The sequence below is a fragment of the Salmo salar genome, chromosome 03 (assembly GCF_965601325.2).
Source record: "Salmo salar chromosome 03, fSalSal1, whole genome shotgun sequence".
Taxonomy (NCBI): Eukaryota; Metazoa; Chordata; class Actinopteri; order Salmoniformes; family Salmonidae; genus Salmo; species Salmo salar.
The window spans coordinates 37,745,970-37,766,791 of NC_138293.1; the positions used below are offsets into that span (position 1 = coordinate 37,745,970).

Below are 20,822 nucleotides of genomic sequence, written 5' to 3' on the forward strand. Positions count from 1 at the left end.
TTATCTCACTTTACCCCTACCTACATGTACAAATTACCTTGACTAACCTGTACCCCCACACATTCACTCGGTACCGGTAACCCTTGCATATAGCCTCTGTATTGTTATTTTATTGTGCTACTTTTCTTTTTTTTTACTTTAGTTTATTTAGTAAATATTTTCGTAACTCTATTTCTTGAATTGCATTGTTGGTTAAGGGCTTGTAAGTAAGCATGTCATGGTAATACCTGTTGTATTCGGCACGTGACAAATAAAACATAATTTGATTTTATATGTGGGCAAATACACTACATGACCAAAAGTATATGGACACCTGCTCATCAAACATCTCATTCCAAAATTGTGTGCATTAATATGGAGTTTGTCCCCTCTTTGCTGCTGTAAAAGCCTCCACTCTTCTGGGAAGGCTTTCCACTAGATGTTGGAACATTTCTGCAGGGACTTGCTTTAGCCACACGAGCATTAGTGAGGTCAGGCACTGATGTTGGGCAATTAGACCTGGCTTGCAGTCGGCATTCCAGTCGGCGTTCCAATTCATCCCAAAGGTGTTCGATGGGGTTGAGGTCAGGGCTCTGTGCAGGCCAGTCAAGTTCTTCCACACCGATCTCGACAAACCGTTTCTATATGGACCTTGCTTTTTTGCACGGGGGCATTGTCATGCTGAAACAGGTAAGAGAAAGCATTTCCACTGCTCCAGAGTCCCCACTGCTCCAGAGTCCAACGGAGGAGAGCTTTACACCACTCCAGCCGATGCTTGGCATTGTGCATGGTTGATCTTTGGCTTGCTCGGCCATGGAAACTCATTTCATGAAGCTCCCGATGAACAATTATTCTGCTTACGTTGCTCCCAGAGGCAGTTTGGAACTCAGTAGTGAGTGTTGCAACCGAGGACAGATGATTTTTACACACTATGCGCTTCAGCACTCCACGGTCCCGTTCTGTGAGCTTGTGTAGCCTACCACTTCGCAGCTGAGACATTGTTGCTCCTAGACGTTTCCAACAGCACTTACAGTTGACCAGGGCAGCTCTACCAGCACAAAAATGTGACAAACTGACTTGTAAGGAAGGTGGCATACCATAACGGTGCCACGTTGAAAGTCACTGAGCTCTTCAGTAAAGCCATTCTACTGCCAATGTTTGTCTATGGAAATTGTATGGCTGTGTGCTCGATTTTATTCACCTGTCAGCAACGGGTGTGGCTGAAATGCACTCATTTGAAGTGGTGTCCACATATTTTGTATTTATAATGTATGTTTCCACCACATATGCCCATATAAAACATATAAGTAATATAAATATATTGCCATATATTACTTTTCTTAAAGTACGATGGCCGTGTGGTCGAATCCCCCTAGGGCAACATTTTTATTTGATCACAAAATGCTCCACTGTTGGTCTTTGAGTCAAATAATGCTTATGTGACAAAGTAGATTATTTTTAGAACGTTGTACATTTAGTTTACACGTCTATGTAGTCTGCGCTCACTGAAGTCTGAAAACACTTTCGAAAAACTCTATATTTATATAACCTTACAAACATGGCGATTGCAGTGTCCATCAGCGTGTTTTAGAAGAGTTATTTTGCTGACCAGTCCTTTACAAGCGCTTTCATCCAATCCCAGTCCTGCTTTGCATAGAATGCCACACCCTCTCTATCGTCACTCAGGAGATGGTGGTCCTGTGTGAGTTTGTGGTCCTCGTCTTGGCAGGACAGGGGAAACGCTCGGATTTTCAGAATTAAAGCAACAACTGACCGAGAGGGGTACAGTAAGGAAACGGGTTCAACCAATTGCTGATTCACTTCTAAAGGTGTATCATATCAAGTATTCGTTTGGGTCTTATTAACTTGAGACATAACAAAGTTCTAGAATTGTTTCGCGTCATTGTATCCGAAACGAGAACCCCTTTGAGGTTCGACGGATAGATAAAGCGACAGGGTCAGACAGACTATTGTTTCCCCGTGTTTTTTCTCCAACTTCAGCCATTAACAGGGTTAACAAAAAAAACAAAAAGACTGGGATATAAAAAAATAAAAAACTTTATACAACGCCAGAGAATAAATGGGATAATACATGATTCCGGTAAGTTTGTTTCTTTGTTATTACCGAAGCGTGTCCGAGTGAGTGCGCCTGTGCAGTCTGACCATTTGAGCTAGTACGCCACAAAGGATCAAAATATCTGTTCCAACTTGTGAGCTGTTCAGCATTGTATGCTGTCTTGATGTTACATTTGTAACAATGTTAAAATTATGAGGGCTGTTTAGGCTACTATTAGCAAAGCGCCGGATATCTTTCTCTGTCTTCGGCCACATTTGTACCTAGCATTTTTTTGTTGTTGTCATGGGCTACTAGTTTGCTCGCTCACTGATTGACCCACATCATTTTGGGGAATATAAATGTATAATTTCCGAAAACGAATGACTTGCAACAGAACGCAGCATGATACATTTAGTTCGCTAATCACTTGAGTGATTTGGTTCTGGGTTCGGAGATTATATAGCCCAGCCCCTGACCGTCAGTCTCGTAAATTGGATCAGGGCCAGCGCCCGAAGGAACCAATTGGACTGCCATTTGAATTCTATAGGCGGGACCGTTTTTTATCAATGGGTGTTCTAGTAAATGGGTGTCACAATAAAGAAATGGGCAGCTCCTGAGTTTCAAATTTGGGCAAGCTTACAATTGATCCTACATTTCTACCTATCTGCGTGTCAGTTGAGTATTTGTAAATGCAAATAAAAAGTTGGAGAAGATGGACACGTTTCATTTCAATAATTGTCACGTGGTTAATCATAAAAATCTGAGTTAATTAAAATGAAACAAATAAAAAAGTTTAAATGTCACTAATGCAAGAGCACCAGCCTTTGCCATATGGACACATTGATTGCCTACACCGTGATCCATTGGCGGCTAAAGAAATTAGCGCTTGGAACTCCGAGATAGGTCTACTGCGCCATTGGCCTATAGGCTATCACTTCCATCGTCAACTAAGTAAAATGCATAGGCCTAAAGCCAATAAATAGAAACAGTAGGAAATATCCTGATACATTCAGGTTCTTTTAATCCCATTAATCTCTTTTGCGTCTGTCTGCCTCTGTCTTGATTTGAGCTATCTCTAGTGAAGTGCAATTTTGTATGACCTCAGCAGTTTGGTGTGCTCAAGCGCGCACACTCCCTCAACGTTATCAGGACAGAGAATCCAGACACATGCTCACATGAAGCACTCCAAACAAAAGACAATGACATTTACAAAACTCGTAGATGATGGTTATGAAATTAACCAAAAGTTGTTTCTCACAAGTGTAGCCGGTTGTGAACTCTGCAAACAACGTTTACACTCCGAGAATGTGAACGTAAATGACTGTAATACATGCGTTAACAGAAATGAATGTAACCAAATGACTGGGATTAATGGTACATTTTACTAGGCCTACTGGTTAAATATGTAAAAGGGAATTTATAAAAATAAATAATCAAAGGGCAAACAATTCACACAATGAAGCAATGAATGTGCAAGAATTGGCAGGAGACAATGGGGCACATTCTGTAAAGCTGAGTGCATGCATTCTGGAGAGCGATGACCATATCTTTGCCACACAACCCTTCCCTTCTAGGCCTATGCACTTGTGATTTTTATTTAACCTTTATTTAACTAGGCAAGTCCAGTTAAGAACAAATTCTTATTTACAATGATGGCGTACCCCGGCCAAACCCTAACCTGGACGACGCTGGGCCAATTGTACACTGCCCTATGGGACTCCCAATCACGGCCGGTTGTGATACAGCCTAGAATCGAACCAGGGTCTTTAGTGACACGTGATTTGTCACATATGCCGAATACAACCGGTGTAGACCTTACAGTGAAATGCTTACTTACAAGCCCTTAACCAATAATGCAGTTTTAAGAAAAAACAAGTGTTAAGTAAAAAGTAAATAAAAAAGAACTAACAAATAATTAAAGAGCAGCAGTAAAATAACAATAGAGGCTATATACAGGGGGCACAGGTACAGAGTCAATGTGCGGCGGCACCGGTTAGTCAAGGTAATTGAGGTAATATGTACATGTAGGTAGAGTTAAAGTGACTATGCATAGATGATAACCAGAGTAGCAGCAGTGTGAAGGGGGGAGGGCAATGCAAATAGCCTGGGTAGCCTTTTTATTAGCTCTTCAGGAGTCTTATGGCTTGGGGGTGGAAGCTGTTAAGTCTTTTGGACCTAGACTTGGCGCTCTGGTACCGCTTACCTTTCGGTAGCAGAGAGAACAGTCTATGACTAGGGTGGCTGGAGTCTGACTATTTTTAGGGCTTTCCTCTGACACCGCCTGGTAAAGAACACCAAGGAACTTGGTGTTGAGGTTCAGCGTAGTGGATGTGTTTGTTACTTGCCTCGAAGCGAGCATAGAAGTAATTTAGCTCATCTGGTAGGCTCGTGTCACTGGGCAGCTCACGGCTGTGCTTCCCTTTGTAGTCTGTAATAGTTTGCGAGCCCTGCCACATCCGACTAGCGTCGGAACCGGTATAGTATGATTCAATCTTAGTCCTGTATTGACGCTTTGCCTGTTTGATGGTTCGTCGGAGGGCAGAGCAGGATTTCTTATAAGCTTCCGGGTTGAGTCCCGCTCCTTGAAAGCAGCAGCTCTTCCCTTTAGCTCAGTGCGGATGTTGCCTATAATCTATGGCTTTTGGTTGGGGTATGTATGTACAGTCACTGTGGGGATGACATCATCGATGCACTTATTGATGAAGCCAGTGACTGTGGTGTACTCCTCAATGCCATCGGAAGAATCCCGGAACATATTCCAGTCTGGGCTAGCAAAACAGTCCTGTAGCTTAGCGAATGACGGTGATGAGGGCCTTGTCGGGTGTCTGGAGTAAATCCTTTGCGTCCGACTCGTTAAAGAAAAAAAAATCTTATCCAGTATGGGGTGAATAATTGCTGTCCTGATATATAGAAGCTCTTTTCTCATCATAAGAGACGGTGGCAGAAACATTATGTACAAAATAAGTTACAAATAATGCGAGGGGGGGGGGAGAGAAACACGCACAATTGTTTAGGGGACCGTAAAACGGCAGCCATCTCCTCCAGCTCCATTTGGACAGGCACGGAGGTACGGTTGCCCGCCCATAACGCCGTCCCAGAATTAGACCGCATATCTTAGTCAACTTGATCTAATTTCTCAAATACTTAGCTAATTTCATTTTGGGTTAGTTTCGGCTTATGTTATTGTAATCATCATGTAAACTCCTATCTGGAAGGCTGCAGGGTTTGCATATTTTGTCCCATTTATGCCCTTATTCATTCATTGTATACAGTCGTGGCCAAAAGTTTTGAGAATGGCACAAATATTAATTTCCACAAAGTTTGCTGCTTCAGTGTCTTTAGATATTTTTGTCAGATGTTACTATGGAATACTGAAGTATAATTACTCGCATTTCATAAGTGTCAAAGGCTTTTATTGACAATTACATGAAGTTGATGAAAAGAGTCAATATTTGCAATGTTGACCCTTTTTCTGCAATCCGCCCTGGCATGCTGTCAATTAACTTCTGGGCCACATCCTGACTGATGGCAGCCCATTCTTGCATAATCAATGGTTGGAGTTTGTCAGAATTTGTGGGTTTTTGTTTGTCCGTCCGCCTCGAGGATTGACCACAAGTTCAATGGGATTAAGGTCTGGGGAGTTTCCTGGCCATGGACCCAAAATATCGATGTTTTGTTCCCCGAGCCACTTAGCCACTTTTGTCTTATGGCAAGGTGCTCCATCATGCTGGAAAAGGCATTGTTTGTCACCAAACTGTTCCTGGATGGTTGGGAGAAGTTGCTCTCAGAGAATGTGTTGGTACCATTCTTTATTCATGGCTGGGTTCTTAGGCAAAACTGTGAGTGAGCCCACTCCCTTGGCTGAGAAGCAACCCCACACATGAATGGTCTCAGGATGCTTTACTGTTGGCATGACACAGGACTGATGGTAGCGCTCACCTTGTCTTCTCCGGACAAGCTTTTTTCCAGATGTTCCAAACAATCGGAAAGGGGATTCATCAGAGAAAATGACTTTACCACAGTCCTCAGCAGTCCAATCCCTGTACCTTTTGCAGAATATCAGTCTGTCCCTGATGTTTTTCCTGGAGAGAAGTGGCTTCTTTGCTGCCCTTCTTGACACCAGGCCATCCTCCAAAAGTCTTCGCCTCACTCTGCGTGCAGATGCACTCACACCTGCCTGCTGCCATTCCTGAGCAAGCTCTGTACTGGTGGTGCCCAGATCCCGCAGCTGAATCAACTTTAGGAGACGGTCCTGGCACTTGCTGGACTTTCTTGGGCGCCCTGAAGCCTTCTTCACAACAATTGAACCGCTCTGCTTGAAGTTCTTGATGATCCGATAAATGGTTGATTTAGGTGCAATCTTACTGGCAGCATTATTCTTGCCTGTGAAGCCCTTTTTGTGCAAAGCAATGATGACGGCACGTGTTTCCTTGCAGGTAACCATGATTGATAGAGGAAGAACAATGATTCCACGCACCACCCTCCTTTTGAAGCTTCCAGTCTGTTATTCGAACTCAATCAGCATGACAGAGTGATCTCCAGCCTTGTCCTCGTCAACACTCGCACCTGTGTTAATGAGAGAATTGCTGACATGATGTCAGCTGCTCCTTTTGTGGCAGGGCTGAAATGCAATGGAAATGTTTTTGGGGGATTCAGTTCATTTGCATGGCAAAGAGGTACTTTGCAATTAATTACAATTCATCTGATCACTCTTCATAACATTCTGGAGTATATGCAAATTTCCATCATACAAACTGAGGCAGCAGACTTTGTGAATATTAATATTTGTGTCATGCTCAACTTTTGGCCACGACTGTACACCTGATTCAGCTAATGAAGGTTCGGTATTGGCGATCGAAGTTGAATTAGATGTTAGTTCATTTTTGTCATTTAGCAGATGTTCTTATCTAGAGCGACTTACAGGAGCAATTAGGGTGAAGTGCATTGCTCAAGGGCACATTGGCAGACTTTTCACCTCGTTTCCTCTGGGGTTCGAACCAGTGACCTGTCTGTTACTGGCCCAATGCTCTTAATCGCTAGGCTACCTGCCGTTAGTGCCAGGCTAGGACATCCACACTGCAGCCCTCCAGGACCAGGGGGGCAAAAAGGACCGTATGGGATATTGGATTTAATCCAAACTTTGTAAATATATTTGTCAGGGGGAAATGTGCACATGATACAAATGGTGTACACACTACAGTACAATAAAATGTTTACTTCCAGGTTCCCTCTCAATAATGCTACAACAAAAGGAATATAAGAAATACAAAATATGCACTTGTTGCGTTCCATAGAGTTTTCTCTGTGAATTGACAGTTAATTTATGCTTTTGGTCAGAATCGGGCAGAGTTGTACAAAAATTCTCCCTAATAGCCAGTCTCGAGTTTGCCTTTTGTATGAAGTCAATTGTCCTCTGCCATAGCTGTTTTTCAAAAAGAGATTATATAATCAAACATCTTACTCTATGAATGACAATTTTTATATATTTTGTCATGTATGAATCGCCTACACATTGAAAATGTCAAATGTTCAATCTTTCTCTTTCCATAGGTGTTTCTGTTGTGATTCACTGCCTCTGGTGGTGGGTCAAACTTGATTCTCAGAGGACAGAGAACTTGTGAAAAGAGGACATAGCGCTTTGAAAAGTTGATGTAATTCTACTTTACTGTGGATATATTGTCTCACATTCCTACCGCCAAAAGGACCAACTGCACGGACAACCGGTAAAGTACATTAAAATAAAAAAAAAATCAACATTCTTGCTTGTAGAGGTTGTGAGAGCACACTTTCCTGATTCAAATGCTAATTTCAGCCCGACAGGCAAGCGATCTACCTGTTGGAGACCCCTGGACTAGACATATTTTTTGTTAGTGTGATAATCAATTTGAGCACAATGTATTTTACATCTTTGTCTTATCTCTACTAGACTGGAGTGACGTGCTGTGACATCACCGATGGCAACACACGTTGACCGTAACAGAAGAATAGGACTGGAGGTGAACATGGAGTCATTCCAGAGTGACGTCACGAAGACAGCGTGTGAAGGAAAGCATGCCTCCCCGCGTTCCTCCAAAACTCCACACCACCAGATAACCAATGGAAAGAGCCATCTATCCTTTGACCACAATGCAACAGACAGTGATGGAGGCAAGGTCAGAGATGGTGGTGTTAGTTTCAGCACCAACCACAACTCTGTGGTGTGCCTGCCTTTGGTCTCTGAGGGCCTGAAGCTAGTATGGACACAGTCAAATCAGACACGTGAGCTTGACACCATCCAAGAGCTGGTCCAGGCATTCAATGTGTTCCCATACCCAACATCTCGTGAGGTGAATGCCTTGGCACGGCTCTGTGCCCTGCCTCTGGACAAAGTCAAGGTCTGGTTCATGGTGCAGAGAATCAAATACGGCATCAGCTGGGCCTCAGAGGAGATTGAGGAGACGCGTGGCAAGCTGGCCGGACCTGAGTGGACTAACGACTATGCAAATGAGAAAGAGGAGATGAAGATGAGGAAGGGGTGTGGGGAGATGTCTGTGGAAGCAGAGGACAAAGGTCAAATGAATAATGGTCTTAACTCTTCCCTGCTCCACCCAAGAAAACGAGCCAGACATGAGACTCCAGAACACTGCAAACCAGCCTCCACTATCCGACATTTCAGTTCCTCTCTCCCACCCCCTCAGGATTCATACTACTACCACCCTCCTGTAGACATGCCAGCAGCTACTGCAACAGAGGCTTCCCTGAGCCTCTCTGAGACCTCACTTGGCTCTACACAGCAACAGCAACGCGGACGCTACAAAAAGACCAAAGCTCAGCTTGCAGTCCTTCGCAGCAGCTTCCTGCGGGAAAACTGGCCTGCGGAGACAGAGCTTCGATGCCTGCAGAATGAAACGGGCCTGAGCCGCAATGACATCCGCAAATGGTTCAGCGACAGCCGGTACCAGCTTAGAAATGGGCGCGGACTGCTTAGAACATCCATGGTCTACCCTCAGCTCATCATAGGAGAAGCAAAGGACAAGTCTCAGCAAGTTCAGTCTTTTCCACTCGTAGCTCACGGGCCTCGGGATCAAGAAAATGGTATTGAAGTGCAGAGAGGGGCTCAAGGGAAGGGAGCTCGCAGCAATGGGGTGAAAGATTCACATTTCTTCCAGAACTTCCTGTCAAACAGCCTGGAGACCTTTGGGGAGGGAGCAGTGGAGGAGGTTGCAGAGGAAGCCTCTGTTCACACTGAGACTGTTAAGGAAGTGGAGGTGAAAAAGGAAGAAAAGCCCCTACAGTTTATTAGAGGCAACAAAGACCCAGAGATTAAACAACCACCATCAGCCGTTACCATCTGCGCTGCTTCTTCCTCCCCCTCTCATTCTACCACCCCTCCCCCTTCGACTACTGTCCCCACTATTAAGCATAGTTCCACTAGCACCAGCACCCTGCAGAAGTCTGCTTGCTCAGCCAAAGCCTCACTCACAGCCCTGTCTCTCTCCAGTCCTCCCTCATCCTGGTCTCCTCTTACACCTGCTGGCCGACCACGGAAGACCAAGGAACAACTGGACATACTAAAGGAGCACTTCCTGCGCTGCCAGTGGCCTAAGAGTGAGGACTACACCCAGCTGGTAGAACTCACAGGCTTGCCCCGTGCAGACATCATCCAGTGGTTTGGGGATACGCGCTACGCTGTTAAAAATGGGCAGCTACGCTGGGTGCAGGGGGTCCGTGAACAATTTCTGGCTGAACTAGCCACACAGCAAAATGGCAGTGGAGTCACCGGTGGAAACGGTTCCAGTGGGATCCCTCGGGTTATGGGTAGCCGCAAACGTAAGACTCAAGCGAATGGCGCCACAGCAACATCCACTGCAGATTTCCCGGACATCAAGCCGCTGGGGGTTTACCATCGCTTGACAGGGGTTCTTCATGAGAAAGACCTTGATGCCCTTTGCAAAAAGTCACGAATGAGCTACCAGCAGGTGCGAGACTGGTTTGCATCTCAGGAGAGCAAGGAAATTGACCCAGAAACCAATGTTACTGATTGAGATTGTGGGCGGCTAAGGGTTGGAAATCGGCACTCTCTTTTTTTACAGAGGACAAGACAGATCATGTCTTACGCAGACCGATGACGCTCATTAGTTACAAAAACGTTTCATATTGAATTTACTTAGCTTTAATGTGAGCAGGTGTGACTCTTAAATGCTTACTGTCTTTGTAGTATAAGCACAGATCTGGTGACTGTGCTGAATTATTGCTGCATTCAGTGTTTTTTTTCTCATAAGCTTGGTCTTGAGGTCCTGCTTGTGCTGCCTGCCTACTATAGATAGGACATTACCTAGTGCACTGGTTCAATTCCCCCACCCCCTTATGTTGTTTGTGTGTTATGATATAATTTGTAGTCTAGTATTGTAGCAAAATATAATTAACTGGATATAAAGTATGTATTGGTTGGAGCTCCTTAGGTAGTGTAGTTCTCCATTTTTCAGAAGTGAAACTGCACTGTGGAAACCTAAATAGAACAATTTATGAGTCTTAGGGTAAAGACACTGACTAATCACTGAAAGTAGTAATCATTAATTTACAACCTACAATTCCTTTCCACTAGATTAACAAACTGGACATTAACACTTTATCCTTCTAAATAGACACGTTGCACTTGAATATTTTTAACCCTGACATTTTAGCTGCCATAATGTTCATTAAATGTATTCCTTTTTATAAAAGTTTGAATTCCTATTAAAATTGTTATGCAGTTTGCACTGACCTACAGATGTTTTAAAGTGAAGTTCAATGTCCGTGCAGACCACACGTTTAAAACATTTTGATCAACTGAATTGCACTCTTTGGTCCTGTAAAATCCTGTATTTTTGGCCTCTGCTCACCTCTGAAAATGAATTATGTACTGAAGGGCTGCAATGTAGGCTTATTTTATCGTTGTGTGTGCAGTTTATTTCCCCTTGTTCATACCCCAGATTGGTGGGAGTAGAGTATTCTGCCTATATCGAGCATTTGTGTGAGTAGAATGATTAGGGGCACAGAAGTCACTGGAAATGTGTAATCCAACCAAATTCAAAGTTCAGGCATAGAAGTAATAGGTTGGCTTAGTCCACTATAATCCAAAACAATAACTGGTGTTTTGTGCAGGCCATTTCCTATGTCTTAGAGATTAAAAAACATGCAAATGTGTCATTCAAACCGGTATACTAGAAAGTATTTAATCAATATTTTCTAGTGTAGAAGTTTGTTCTGTTAGCTATGAGAAGATTACAAGAATACTGAAGGAGAAATGTTTGTCTTATTACACTAGTCATGTTGCAGCCTTCAGTTGTAAACAGTTTTTTACATTTGTACTTCACTGGATAGATGGCACTCATTTTCATAAATTAATGTTTGTTACATTTCAAATTTGCCCTACTGCGTCACTAGAAACAAGTAAAAAAAAAAAACATATTTGCAATTGTGTGAATGTTTCCTTGTTTGTGTGAACTGGTTCGAGGGAGGCCTTTCATTCCCTGAACTTTCTGAGATGGGGTCAGCTTTTCATCACAGATGCTGTAGGAAGAGGTAAGAACTATGCCAAAATACTTAGTTGTCTTTTGGCTTAATGTTATGTTAGATCACATAACGAAATTGATCAATTGGATCTCTGTTTTGTCGTTTTGACGAAATGTAATTTTAATTCCAATGTGGTTTACTTGCCATTTCTGAAAGGACTTGCAGAGTGTTGTGATTATCCAATTCCAGTTCTTGACTGGGTTATGTTAGCTACAACTTTCAATGACGCACCGTGGAAATCTTACCGGATGGGAGTGTTAATAATGGTGGGTGTCCCTATGAGGAGAGATAAAAACTATAAACATTTCAGTCCCACATTTGATGTTTGAATTGATTTACAGAAAAATAAAGTATTGTTCCTTGAATGGACAACGATGGCATGCTAAGACAATTTTGTGCCAATCTTTTACCATCTGTATGTGGACTTTAAAAATATATATTGATACCAATCATGAGAAACGGCAGTAGAATGAATACACACTGAGCAAAAATATAAATGCAACATGTAAAGCGTTGGTCGCATGTTTCATGAGCTGAAATTAAAGACCCCAGTAATTTTCCATAAGCACAGAAATCTTATTTCTGTCAAATGTTGTGCACAAATTTGTTTACATCCCTGTTAGTGAGCGTTTCTCTTTTGGCAAGATCATCCATCCACCTGACAGGTGTGGCATATCAAGAAGCTGATTAAACAGCATTATCATTACACAGGTGCACCTTGTGCTAGGGACAAAAGAACACTAAAATGTGCAGTTTTGTCAGACAACACAATGTCGCAGATGTCTGCAGGAATGTCCTCCGGAGCTGTTGGCAGATACTTGAATTTCTCTACCATAAGCCACCTCCAACGTAGATTTTATTATTTTAGTAGGACAGGCAACTGGTCTCACAACTGCAGACCATGTGTATGGCGTTGTGTGGGTGAGCGGTTTGCTGATGTCAACATTGTGAACAGTTCCCCATGGTGGTGTAAGCTACGGACAATGAACACAATTGCATACAGTGAAGAGAGGCCAGTTTATTTTTAAAGGTAACTAACCAACAGATGCATATCTGTATTCCCAGTCTTGTGAAATCCATAGATTAAGACCTAATTAAGACCTAATGAATTTATTTCAATTAAGAAACTGTAACTCAGTAAAACCTTTGAAATGATTGCGTTAATTTTTGTTCAGTGTACAGTTTGGTAATTTTTTTACGGTTAGAAATTATACAATTTGAACATGGCAATGTGTGAAAATAATGGTTGTGGAAGACCCTTTCCCTCCCCTGATCCCAACCCCTCCTAGCTGTCACTTTGTGGACTGTTGAATTATTTCTGTGACGTCTTTAAAAAATGTTTGGCATAAAAATGTGGCCGAAATGTATTTTTTTAATGAGATCAAGTAATCTGGTGTGTACCACTCACTGAAGCTACCACGCTCGTGCAGAGAGCTCAGGCTGGAGATTGATGTGGCAGAACCAGGTGGAGTCTGGGAGCAGGCAGGATTGAGACCGTAAGCAAAGGCACTACTGGAGGAAAGAGTTAGTCAGCTGCAGAAGAATGTCAAGACAGAGGACAGGGACATGAAACCCGCTTCCGCAAAGAAGGAATGCAAATTCACTGCAAGGGTGAGTAGAGTTTCTGTCTCTGAACATCCCCTGGGATTCAGCAGAGCCTGGGTGTGTCAAACAGTTGACGGGTGAAAACATCTCTGAATTGAATAAATTGAGACCATATAGTACATTGTTTGACAAACTGTTTTGTTAGTACGCATACAGATGTAGGATCTTAATTTTAGCCAGTTTGCTACAGCATTAAACAATCATGGATTATGATTAATCAAATCTGAAATTTGAAAGTGGAAATTACAAACGTCAGAAGACTTTTTAAACCTCAATTACACTACACGTTTTACATTTCCTGCATTGAAGAAATCCTGCAACATGGTGATCAAATTAAGATCCTACATCTGTACATGCCTATCTGCAACCATATATCTTCAATCTAATAGGATGTGAGCGAGAGGTGGCTGTAAGAGTAAGGATAGATACAGAAAGTTGCACACCATTGCTCATCATCTGAGGTTTAAAATGGATTTCCCCATGGGGATTCATTTAAATTGTATTGTCATGTTAAGATCTCTAAGATGCATCTGACACAACACATCAGTGTTCCCCATTCCCTGGGGAGATGACAGCCACTGGTAGACATACTTTTGACACTGCTGGGGAAACAGATCCCAGTTGTCAGTAAACACTTTGAGCTCATGAGATAAGGACAGCATATTGAAAAGCAATATGTGATAAATAGTAGAGGCCCCCCCCAAAAAAGTATAATATATGCAGTTGAAGTCAGAAGTTTACATGCACTTAGATTGGAGTCATTAAAACTCATTTTTCAACACTCCACACATTTCTTTTTAACAAACTATAGTTTTGGCAAGTCGGTTAGGACATCTACTTTGTGCGTGACACAAGTAATCTTTCCAACAATTGTTTACAGACAGATTATTTCACTGTATCACAATTCCAGTGGGTCAGAAGTTTACGTACACTAAGTTGACTGCCTTTTAAACAATGATGTAATGGCTTTAGAAGCTTCCGATAGGCGAATTGACTCAATTGGAGGTGTACCTGTGGATGTATTTCAAGGCCTACCTTCAAACTCAGTGCCTCTTTGCTTGACATCATAGGAAAATGAAAAGAAATCAACCAAGACCAAAAAAAACAATTGTAGACCTTCACAAGTCTGGTTCATCCTTGGGAGCAATTTCCAAACACATTAAGGTATCACGTTCATCTGTACAATGGTACGCAAGTATAAACACCATGGAGCCACACAGCTGTCATACTGCTCAGGAAGGAGAGCCGTTCTCTCCTAGAGATGAATGTACTTGTGCGAAAAGTGGAAATGAATGCCAGAACAGCAAAGGACCTTGTGAAGATGCTGGAGGAAACGGGTACAAAAGTATCTATATCCACAGTAAAACAAGTCCTATATCGACAACCTGAAAGGCCACTCAGCAAGGAAGAAGTCACTGCTCAAAAAAGCCAGACTACATTTGCAACTGCACATGGGGACAAAGGTCGTACTTTAGAGAAATGTCCTCTGGTCTGGTGGAACAAAAATAGAACTGTTTGGTGGCGGTGCAGATCAAAGGGATCACCAGTTAGCGGCAAACTTCAAGCGCATTTATGGGTAAATTCATTGTTGAACCCATTGTAGGAGCAAACAGAATTTTTGGAAATAATCTTTAAACTTGCAAAATTCTCACCAACAAGAGGGTTTTGAACAGTGCATATTCCCATAGAAAGATGTGCTCAACGATGCTCCTACAATGGGTCCAACAATGAATTTACCCATAAATGCGCTTGGGAAGTTGGCTGCTAACTGGTGATCCCTTTGATCTGCACCGAGTTGGGTAAATTTGCCTTAGGTTTACACTTTACTGTCGGAATAATCTCCACAGCACTCAAACTGGTGCCTCTTGGGCAATTCAAGAGGTCCAATTGAGGACCTTTAACTGAAGGTGTTGTTTTCTATGATTGTGTACACAGGGATTATCTACAGTAACAGATACCTTGGTAAAAGGTTAAATATAAACTGAAAGACTAGTGGAAGAAAAGGAGAGCCATGTCAAAGTGATTGTACCTACAAGCTTAGTGTTGTGGCTCAGGCTTCTTGTTCGCAGCCAAGTACAACTAAAAACTCTAGTGAAGGCTGCACTTAGTTCATTTATAGCCACTTCAACTGCTGTGTCACGCTTTCACAACTGCAGGCATCAGGGCACTGTTGTAGTCTACTTCAGAATCACTAGCACCAATCTAGTGTGGCTCAGTCATGAAACATAATGGCCAAGGCATAATACCAGGACTACTCTGCCAATGCAGTGGTGCTATAGGAGAGCACTTGAGCCTCGTCAGGTTAGAGCAATAACAAATTTAAGTGGGTTTCTGCTCTGTAAGCATAGTTGAATTGTCCGAGCTCTAGCATGTTATAATTAAAATGCATAATTTACTGTCACTGCATCCTCCATCACCGCACAATGTTAGCCACTGACCTGCTCCCAAAACCAAGTTCATCACCAACATCCACCCACTATAGCTTTAGATGCTTAATGAGAGACTTAACCAAGACAACATTGTAAGAATTAAACATTTATTTCAAATGAAGTCAAACACTACAGAGTCAGGCATGCGTGGTATATGGCTGCCCACCTCCCAGGAGTCACAGCTGGCCTCAGGTTCAAACCTGAAACAAAGACAACTGACTTACAGGTCAATGAAATAATGCATATCCAACAACAAACTTTCAAATGTTAATTGGGGAGGAATAAAAGCAAACCATTCAATCTTCTCAGGCCAGTGATTTGTCAGTGACTACAAGTGGTCCAATAACAGCATTTTGAGTTATCCCATGTTTCCCTGAAAATATGAAGTTCAAACATTTAACCTGATTGCTGGATAGAAATTAATGCATCCCAGTCTATTGCCCTGGGACAATAAGTAAACATTTTAGTGGGGTGCACAAAGAATAGTACCTGATGCAATGCCACTCGTCTTCCGGGACTCGCAGCTGGAGTCACAGCAGCCACAGAGGGTACTGTGGTAGGGGTCATCGAGGAGCACCCAACTGGAGGGGGAAAACAAACACATGAAACCAGAGTAGTAATCAGTTAGTACTTTAACTTGCTAAAAGTTACCTCTAAAATATTTAGTCTTTGTAACGTGTACACATTTTTACCCATGCCCTTTCACATAGTGGCAGGCCTTCTTGCTTGTGTCAAGGCCACTGGGGTCCCAAGCCAAAAGATTGCAGTGAATATACACCTGAGAAGAGAGTAAGGATATTACTGCACATTTAAGGTGTCAAATATGTCACTCATGTAGATTAGTACACCCACTTCCTTGCCAACGGTGAACTTGAAGGCTTGCAGAGACAGACGGATTTCAGAGGCTTTCTGTCTTGGTTCAAACTTTGAATTTGAAGTCTTGCTAGCGACAAGACATCTGAGGAGAACAAAACATTTGACAATCACTAATGATTCTTTGCACAAATCCAGATTCACTTGGAGCAAAAGCACTAACAGCATCCTGCTGTATAGCCCAGTGGTACATACCCCTTGTTGGTGATGATGGGGTGCACCAGGCCCTCAGACTGCAGCTCTGGTGTTGTGGTTGCCACACACTCCTCCAACAGTAGCAGCAAGGGCTGATGGAACATCTGCTCCACTGCTGCAGAGATGTGGATGAAGGAGCCCAGGGGGTATTCCCTAGACAGATGTGGTCCAGAGAAGTCATCTGTAGGATACATATCATGTGGTCAGGCTTACATCTACAGGATTCAAGTTGTGTACTTCAGGCAGTGTCAAACCTACCCTTCATAATCTCCATGTGGAAGACTAGATCTCCTTGACCATATGTCTGAAACACTGGGTCAAATATGCGAGGCGCCCAGTCTACAGGCCTACACAGACCCAGGGAAATAGATTAAACATTTAGCCAAGAGTCAGAGTCAGTTGTTCATGGTTAAACTTGTTCTAGTCCAGCATTTGGACATGATGCAACATCAATAAAATAGAAAAATGTATTGAGTATGCAAACAGCCACAAATCACCTTTCATAGGCACAAACCACTGGATGAGAGAAAGACTTCAGTTGAGCTTTGGGACCAGACATATAGGTCAGCTCATTCATGTACATCAATGTGTCCCCAGTCACCTGTAGTGAGGTAGAAGGGATAGGGGTTAAACACCATTGTTGACATCCAAATATACATATAACTTTAGCTAAACCCTACCAGTCTCCTGAAGTTACAGTCACTGAGCTCCACTTGAAACATGGCCTCCCCAGCAGAGATACTGCTTGGATAACAGCCTCCCAGCCGGAGGAGTGAGGTGTCAATCTGTGACTGGGCTGCCCCCCATCTCAGGGTGACTGAGTCACGGCCACAGTCCACCTTCAGATCTGCCAGGAGGAAAATAAGAGGCTGCCTATTTATAGTCTCAAATATAACTCCTGCAACATTGCCATTTGTTTTTTTAAATGTCAATGCTCACTTCCAAAACATAATGCACAAAGAAAATAGAACACATTACCATCCAATGCCACAATGGTAGCAACAGCCATGCCTAGGAGGACCGCACTATGCCAAAAGTAAGTCTTCATGACTAAATAGTATTCATTGAATAATAATGTTCAGTTGAAGAGACTTATTTATACCTGCCAGCAAGCACTCAAGTTAATCACTGTCGTCCGTGTGTTTGCTGTTAACAACCTCCAGCTGCAGGCGATCAATCACTGATTTGGCAATCGTTATGAACTCATCCCATTCTCCTAACTCATTTATTATCAGATATGCTGCATTTACACAGGCAACCCAATTCAGATCTTTTTTTTTCACTTGTTTGTTTTTTGACCAATAAGATCAGCAATGAAAAAGAGCTATTGTGAAAAGATCTAATGTGATTGGTCAAAAGACCAATTACTGGGGGAAAAAAATATCAGAATTGGGCTGCCTGTGTAAAGCAGCCATAGTTCCTAAAGCAAAAGGATCAGTTGGTTTTCATTGCAACGATATCGTTGAACAGTAACATCAAGCAAATGTAATCTTGTGCAGATTTAATATTGTGCAAATAAAACTGAGATAGTGGTTTCTATGGTTAAACACTTTTTAACCTTTTATTATGGTGGAGTGCTTTCACTCAGTCATGTCAGATCAGTGATTAGCTCATAGAAAGAAGCAAACAATAATGCATTTTCAAAGTATTTGTACAGAGACAGAAATATTAAAGGGGGACTGCCTCGTAGAACCAACTTGTCTGGTTATTAACAGCCTATGTGGCATTGATATGAGTCAGAAACATTCATAATCGTGTCAAAATGGACTACAAAGTGTACATAGGATAACTTTGGTCATAAAGTCAGTCTCGTCCAAAACAAGATTTGGAAGTGAGTACGTCACAATGGGTTGGGTATGGATTACTTGCATGCCCACTTTTGCCAATGATGTCCAGTTGCCCAGAGACAATAAGGTGTGGTCCGCCACCCAGCTGCCATGTGTTGTGGACATGTTGTCAAGTCTGCAACGTACGGTGAGGTATTGTTGCCACTCAGATTTTTTTCATTTATGTAATTATTACGAGATAAGATCACGTTAATACAAAATAATTAAATAACTCGTTATAATGAAATAAGCCATTAGCTCATTATTACGAGAAAGATGACATTACTATGAAATTATCTGGTTGCACGTTATGAGAACTATTCTATGCCTTTATTATGCTGAAATGTTAGCAAAGGCTACTGGGCAGGCTTGGCTTCCTCTCATGCACAGGTTGACATTATGAGTTGATCAACTTTTATTTTCTCCTCGGTTTTAGGCATTGGGAGATATTAGTGTCACTGTTCAACTATTTATTGTCTTTCTCTCTCTTTGAGTCAACTACTCAACACATTTTATGCACAGCAGTGCTAGCTAGCTGTAGCTTATGCTTTCAGTACTATAATCATTCTCTGATCTTTTGATTGGGTGGACAACATGTCAGTTCATGCTGCAAGAGCTCTGATAGGTTGGATGACGTCCTCCGGAAATGATCATAATTACTGTTTATGGATGGGGTGTAAACCATGAGCCTCCTAGGTTTTGTATTGAAGTCAATGTACCCAGAGGAGGACAGAATCTACACCATGGTGCTACCCTATATCAAATCAAATCAAATCAAATTTATTTTTATATAGCCCTTCGTACATCAGCTGATATTCTCAAAGTGCTGTACAGAAACCCAGCCTAAAACCCCAAACAGCAAGCAAAGCATGTGAAAGAAGCACGGTGGCTAGGAAAAACTCCCTAGGAAAAACTCCCTAGAAAGGCCAAAAACCTAGGAAGAAACCTAGAGAGGAACCAGGCTATGAGGGGTGGCCAGTCCTCTTCTGGCTGTGCAGGGTGGATATTATAACAGAACATGGTCAAAATGTTAAAATGTTAAAATGTTCATAAATGACCAGCATGGTCAAATAATAATAATCATAGTAGTTGTCGAGGGTGCAACAAGCACGTCCGGTGAACAGGTCAGGGTTCCATAGCCGCAGGCAGAACAGTTGAAACTGGAGCAGCAGCACGGCCAGGTGGACTGGGGACAGCAAGGAGTCATCATACCAGGTAGTCCTGAGGCATGGTCCTAGGGCTCAGGTCCTCCGAGAGAAAGACAGAAAGAGAGAAAGAGAGAATTAGAGAGAGCATATTTAAAAACACACAGGACACCGGATAAGACAAGAGAAATACTCCAGATGTAACAGACTGACCCTAGCCCCCCGACACATAAACTACTGCAGCATAAATACTGGAGGCTGAGACAGGAGGGATCAGAAGACACTGTGGCCCCATCCGATGATACCCCCGGACAGGGCCAAACAGGCAGGATATAACCCCACCCACTTTGCCAAAGCACAGCCCCCACACCACTAGAGGGATGTCTCCAACCACCAACTTACCGTCCTAAGACAAGGCCGAGTATAGCCCACAACGATCTCCGCCATGGCACAACCCAAGGGGGGGGGGCGCCAACCCAGACAGGAAGACCACGTCAGTGACTCAACCCACTCAAGTGACGCACCCCTCCCATGGACAGCATGGAAGAACACCAGTAGGCCAGTGACTCAGCCTCTGTAAAAGGGTTAGAGGCAGAGAATCCCAGTGGAAAGAGGGGAACCGGCAAGGCAGAGACAGCAAGGGCGGTTCGTTGCTCCAGCCTTTCCGTTCACCTTCACACTCCTGGGCCAGACTATACTTAATCATAGGACCTACTGAAGAGATAAGTCTTCAGTAAAGACTTAAAGGTTGAGACTGAGTCTGCGTCTCTCACATTGGTAGGCAGACCATTCCATAAAAATGGAGCTCTATAGGAGAAAGCCCTACCTCCAGCCGTTTGCTTAGAAATTCTAGGGACAATTAGGAGGCCTGCGTCTTGTGACCGTAGCGTACGTGTAGGTATGTACGGCAGGACCAAATCGGAAAGATAGGTAGGAGCAAGCCCATGTAATGCTTTGTAGGTTAGCAGTAAAACCTTGAAATCAGCCCTTGCCTTAACAGGAAGCCAGTGTAGGGAGGCTAACACTGGAGTAATATGATCAAATTTTTTGGTTCTAGTCAGGATTCTAGCAGCCGTATTTAGCACTAACTGAAGTTTATTTAGTGCTTTATCCGGGTAGCCGGAAAGTAGAGCATTGCAGTAGTCCAGCCTAGAAGTAACAAAAGCATGGATTAATTTTT

The 20,822-nt window shown here is 42.8% G+C and overlaps 2 protein-coding genes across 3 annotated transcripts; one reads left to right on the forward strand and one right to left on the reverse strand.

Annotated features, from left to right (window-relative positions):
* The first annotated feature begins 1,641 nt into the window (after positions 1 to 1,641).
* On the forward strand, positions 1,642 to 11,949 carry LOC106600269 (homeobox and leucine zipper protein Homez). Its single transcript, XM_014191586.3, has 3 exons — positions 1,642 to 2,080; positions 7,586 to 7,758; positions 7,962 to 11,949. The coding sequence occupies exon 3, from the start codon at positions 7,990 to 7,992 to the stop codon at positions 10,057 to 10,059; it is 2,070 nt and encodes a 689-aa protein (XP_014047061.1). The 5' UTR covers positions 1,642 to 2,080; positions 7,586 to 7,758; positions 7,962 to 7,989; the 3' UTR covers positions 10,060 to 11,949.
* A 3,747-nt stretch (positions 11,950 to 15,696) lies between these two features.
* LOC106600453 (zona pellucida sperm-binding protein 3) lies at positions 15,697 to 17,723 on the reverse strand. Of its 2 annotated transcripts, none has more exons than XM_014191815.2 (10): positions 17,650 to 17,723; positions 17,352 to 17,518; positions 17,169 to 17,272; positions 16,930 to 17,018; positions 16,672 to 16,852; positions 16,456 to 16,561; positions 16,296 to 16,381; positions 16,093 to 16,184; positions 15,897 to 15,976; positions 15,697 to 15,803 (listed from the first exon to the last, which is right to left on the reverse strand). In XM_014191815.2, the coding sequence occupies exons 1-9, from the start codon at positions 17,717 to 17,719 to the stop codon at positions 15,909 to 15,911; spliced, it is 963 nt and encodes a 320-aa protein (XP_014047290.2). In that variant the 5' UTR covers positions 17,720 to 17,723; the 3' UTR covers positions 15,697 to 15,803; positions 15,897 to 15,908. The 2 variants fall into 2 exon arrangements, with proteins under 2 accessions (XP_014047290.2, XP_014047291.2); XM_014191816.2 differs by having other exon boundaries at positions 15,740 to 15,818.
* Positions 17,724 to 20,822: the final 3,099 nt, after the last annotated feature.